The 5,361-nt window shown below is 47.8% G+C and overlaps 1 protein-coding gene across 1 annotated transcript in view; it reads right to left on the minus strand.

Moving 5' to 3' along the window:
• The window catches only part of ANKRD40 (ankyrin repeat domain 40), a 19,281-nt gene extending 13,920 nt beyond the window's left edge, over positions 1 to 5,361 (minus strand). The window contains exon 1 of the mRNA XM_011960021.1: positions 5,211 to 5,361. Coding sequence (XP_011815411.1) covers positions 5,211 to 5,346 — 136 coding nt within the window. The 5' untranslated portion in view covers positions 5,347 to 5,361. The remainder of the gene's footprint in view (positions 1 to 5,210) is intronic.

Here is a 5,361-nt window from a genome sequence, read left to right on the forward strand (position 1 = left end):
AAAAAAAAAAAAAAAAAAAGTAACGAATGAGTAAACTAAGGATAAGGTGGACCTTGCTTGAAGTAGAAGGATCTAATCTATCCTTGATTCTGGGCAAACTGCAGCCTTGAGTGTGTTCGTGTGTGGATGTCTGTGGCACAGGCTTAAAAAGTGAACAATTATAATGATAAGTGAGCCCTCAAAAATGAATGAAGCATGATGAGAAAAAGATGCTCCCTTTTGGAAAAAAAATGCTCACTTGCTAGTAGTAGATCATTTGTTCATGGCAAGCTTGAGCATAAAGGAGGTAATTTACTACCAGTGGGTCTGAGAGACTCTGGGACAAACCAACTTGCTAAACTACCACCCATGTAAAGCAGTGTTAAGTCAACATAGCATGGCCCCCACAGCCCTGTGCCTTAGTCATCATCATATACGGTCCAGAGTTGTGTGGCTCTGGGCAGCCATAACTCAGAGTCCCTGCAGCCAGGTAATATTTTCAAGTTCTTCATGAAGCATTATCCTTGGTCCTTAAAACCAAGGGGTATGCATGACACTTGAATTACAACTGATGCGGCGGAATGACGAGTGATCAATCTAATTGATAGATTACTCTATCTTTGAACTTCAACTCCTTAAGCTTTATATTTGCAGTCAGAATATCTTATTAGTGTCGAAAACTATTTCAGACCTGAGGCATTGGGTGTCATTCATCAACCGGGCATCACTCACTGGTGCTGAAATTATGGTTACTGATCAACTAAGAATTGAAAGCAGCCACCATTCTGCTTGGCAATGCAAGAGAGTACGTTTTTTGAGGGTAACCTTATATTCCATTACCCAGCACATTGCTTCATAAGAAGAAAATAACAACAATAGCTAACACAGGTGTAACGCTTCACATGTCGGACATTGTTCTAAAGGCATTACATGTATTAACTTATTTAATCCTCTACACCCATGAGGTAACACTATTGTCAACATTCCCCCCATTTTACAGAAGAGGAAACAGACATCAGCAAATAAATAAGCAAAGCATGCAGTACGCTAGGTGGTGATGAAGTGTGACAGCAATAGTAAAGCAGGGAAAGGCATTAGGGAGTGCCAGAGGTTGTGCAACTTTAAATTGAGGGCCCAGGAAAAGCCTTGCCAAGAAGGTGACATCTAAACTAAAATCTGAAGGCGGTGAGGAAGCAAACCATGTGATATCTAGAGGGAAAGCATTTAAGAGAGTGGGACGACAAAACGCAAAGATCTTGAATCAGGACTGTCTGGTATTCCAGGGAAAGCAAGGAGGCCAGGGGAAAAAGGTAAGCAGAAGGGCAAATCCCATGAGATTAGCACAGAGGTAAGGAGGGAAGATGTGGGGAGAGGCAGTAGAAATTGTAGGACCCTGTAGACTTTTACTGAGTGAGATAGGAGCCATTTTTGAGAAGAGTGAAATGATCTGACTTATGTTTTAAGTCAGGATCCCTCTGACCACTGTATTAATTAAGGAGACTGTTTAATATAAGCTGAGGAGCAAGGACACTAGCTAGGAAGCTATTGCAATAATCTAGGTGAGAGAAACAATGGTGTACCAGAGGTGTAGTGGTAGGGTTAGTGAGTAGTCGGATTCTGACTGTATCTGAAGGTGAAGCTCGTAGAATTGGCTGACTAGATGTCAGCTGTGAAAGACAGGAGGCAAGCAGGGTGCCAAGTGTTCTGGCCTGAGCACCCCTGAGAGGCTGAGGACTCAGAGGAGCAGGCTTGAGGTGGTAGAGGGATGAGGCGAGACTTGGAATTCAATCTTGGATATGTTGAATTTGACAAGCCTATTAGACAATTCCTCCAGTTAAATCTACAAGAGGACGGGCACGGTGGCTCACACCTATAATCCCAGCACTTTGGAAAGCCGAGGTGGGCGGATCACCTGAGGTCAGGAGTTCGAGACCAGCTTGGCTAACATGGTGAAACCCCATTTCCACTAAAAATACAAAAAATTAGCCAGGCGTGGTGGCACACACCTGTAATCCCAGTTACTCGAGAGGATGAGGCAGGAGAACGCTTGAACCCGGGAGGCGGAGGGTGCAGTGAGCCGAAATCACGCATTGCACTCCAGCCTGGGTGACAAGAGTGAATCTCTATCTCAAAAAAAAAAAAAACACAAAACCTATAAGAAGCCTCTTCAGGCTACCTCAGATTCACTTTACTAAACACCTACTATGGGGCAGACATTGTGTTTAGGAGAGTAGGTCTGGAATCAGATACCAGGTTCGTTTTCTGGCTCCACTAGTTACTGTCAATCCCATGACCTTGGGAAGGGGCAGTGCGCAAAGTGAGGAAATGACTTACTCTTTCTGGGCCTCAGTTTCTTCATCTGTAAATGGAGAGAACAATAACTATGTCCCCAGGTAGTCATGAACAAGCTAACACACGTAAAACACTTAGAACCCCATCTGTGCTGGCCGAGCGCAGGGGCTCATGCCTGTAATCCCAGCACTTTGGCAGGCTGAGGTGGGCTGATCACGAGGTCAGGAGATGGAGAACATCCTGGCTAACACGGTGAAAACCCATCTCTACTAAAAATACAAAAAATTAGCAGAGCGTGGTGGCAGATGACTGTAGTCCCAGCTACTTGGGAGGCTAAGGCAGGACAATGGCATGAACCCAGGAGGTGGAGCTTGCAGTGAGCCGAGATGGCGCCACTGCACTCCAGCCTGGGTGAGAGTGCAAGACTCCGTCTCCAAAAAAAAAAGAACCCTATCTGTGCTACAAAGCAAGCTCAATAAACGTTATCTATTTATTTTATGCTTCATCTCATTAAGGGCTCACAATACTCTTCTGGAACAAGTAGAAAATGAAGCAACGGTTAAAGTCCCGTCTAGGCAGGAATGGAGAAGACCCTGCAGGAAAGACCAGGCTCCTTCTACACAACACCACCTCCCAGTGCCAAAACGGTAATTCACAGCTTTGAACCAGAGCAACGCTCAGAAAAGGTACATACACAACAGCAAGTTTGCAAACACCTGTAAACAAAACAGAACAAAAAGGTAGTATCCTCTGTTTCCTGGCTTTCTGGTCAGCTATCCAGGCTGCTCTCTTTAGGGAAATTAGGTAGACAATTTTTTTTTTTTGAGACTGGGGTCTCGCTATGTTGCCCAGGCTGATCTCAAACTTATGGGCTCCAGTGATCCCCCTGCCTTGGCCTCCCAAAGTGCTGGGATTATAGGCGTGAGCCACCAGGTCCCGCAAGGTAGACAGACTTTTTTTTTTTTTGAGACAAAGTCTTATTCTGTCACCAGGCTGGAGTGCAGTGGTGTGATCTTGGCTCACTGCAAACTCTGACTCCCTGGTTCAAGAGATTCTCCTGCCGCAGCATCCCAAGTAGCTGGGATTACAGGCACGTGCCGCCACCCCCAGATAATTTTTGTAGTTTTAGTAGAGACGGGGTTTCACCATGTTGGCCAGAATGGTCTCAAACTCCTGACCTCGTGATCTGCCCACCTCGGCCTCCCAAAGTGCTGGGATTACAGGCGTGAGCCACCGCACCAGGCCCAGGTAGATAGACTTTTGAGGCAGTCTGGAAACCATGGTTCTGGTACATTAATAGTTATGTGGCCTAGGGCAAGTTATTCTCCGGGGTTGATCCCCTCTCCATTGCCCCTTTCAGTTCCAATATGGATGATTCCACTTAAAAAAAAAAATGTTCAGGAGGCTGAGGCAGGAGAATGGCGTAAACCCGGGAGGCGGAGCTTGCAGTGAGCTGAGATCCGGCCACTGCACTCCAGCCCAGGCGACAGAGCGAGACTCCGTCTCAAAAAAAAAAAAAAAAAATGTAAACTCACTTTTTTGTTGTTGAGGTGGAGTCTTACTCTGTCGCCCAGGCTGGAGTGCAGTGGTGCAATCTCAGCTCACTGCAACCTACATCTCCCAGGTTCAAGTGATTCTCCTGCCTCAGCTTCCCAAGTAGCTGAGACTACAGGCGGGCACCACCATGCCCAGCTAATTTCTGCACTTTTAGTAGAGACGGAGTTTCACCATGTTGGCCAGGATGGTCTTGATCTCCTGACCTCCTGATCCGCCCACCTCAGCCTCCCAAAGTGCAACTCACTTCAACTCGAAGCTAGCAAAATAGTCTGGCTAAGCATTACCTGAATCAAAATTTTAAATTTTAAATACAGAGGGCGGAATAATGCCACATTCAGTAACTTTAAGTTTTGACCACCAGCAACATCTTAAGATAAGACTCCTTATTTAATTGGGACGAATTCAATCTGCAGGCAGACATCTAAAGTCTTGGATGACATTCTGTATTTGAAATTGTAATAAGAAAACAGGCCGGGTACGGTAGGCTCACATCTGTAATCCCAGCACTTTGGGAGGCTGAGGCAGGTGGATCACTTGAGGCCTGGAGTTTGAGACCAACCTGGCCCCATCTCTACTAAAAATACCACACACACACACACACACACAAAATCTGCCGAGTGCGGTGGTGCCCGCCTGCATTCCCAGCTACTTGGGAGGCTGTGGCAAGAGTGTCACCTGAGCAGGGGAGGTAGAAGTTGCAGTGAGCCAAGACCGTGCCATTGCACTCCAACCTGGGCGACAGGGCAAGTCCTGTCTTAAAAAAAAAAAAAAGAAAAAAGAAAGAAAACACTGGTTAGGATAAACAAATGAGTCTTCCTTCAAACAGGCAACTGTAGGCAGCAGCCGCAATTCAGTTGCAGTGAAACAAAAGAGAAGCAGAATGGTGATGCAAATGTGTGTTGTTGTTTTTTTTTCTCCTGGTCTTGGCTAAGAAATCGTGCTAGTTTATAAAATTCGTATTTGATCAGTTGCTTATGCTTTTAGCTCTGCAAGATGTGTTGTCCTCCAGAAGCACCTAGGGCAAATTAACTCAGCACTCGAATTGGGGTGAGCTCCAACGCTTAGTCGCTGAGAATCACAGCCTCCAGCACCGCTCTGACCAAGTGAGCCGGGGGCGCGGGGGAAGGGTGTAGGGCACCAGAGTCCCAGTGGGCGCTGCCCCGAGTGGACCACGTGGGCCTGGATTTGGGCAGGACGCGCTCCTGACCGCACGAGGCATGGGGGCCAGGGCTGGCCTCAAGAGGGCACAATCTCGGAGGCCCGAGGTGGCAGGGCTCGCCGTAGCCCCGGCGTCCAGGGACAGCGCTGGGCCCACGTCACGACTGACTGCCCCACGCCTCGGACTGGCTGCCCTGACCCTAGGCCTCCCCCGCTCCCCACTTACCAGCCGTTGACCTCATTTTGGGAGTTCACATCCACCCCGCTCTCCACCAGTTTCTGCACCTCCCGAATGTCCCCTAAGGCCGCGGCCTCCCGCAGCCTCTCCTGCTGCTCCTTCTGCTCTAGGAGGGCGTTCATCTTCCCCTCAGCCCC

Source organism: Colobus angolensis, unplaced genomic scaffold, assembly GCF_000951035.1.
Source record: "Colobus angolensis palliatus isolate OR3802 unplaced genomic scaffold, Cang.pa_1.0 Scaffold50, whole genome shotgun sequence".
Lineage (NCBI taxonomy): Eukaryota > Metazoa > Chordata > Mammalia > Primates > Cercopithecidae > Colobus > Colobus angolensis.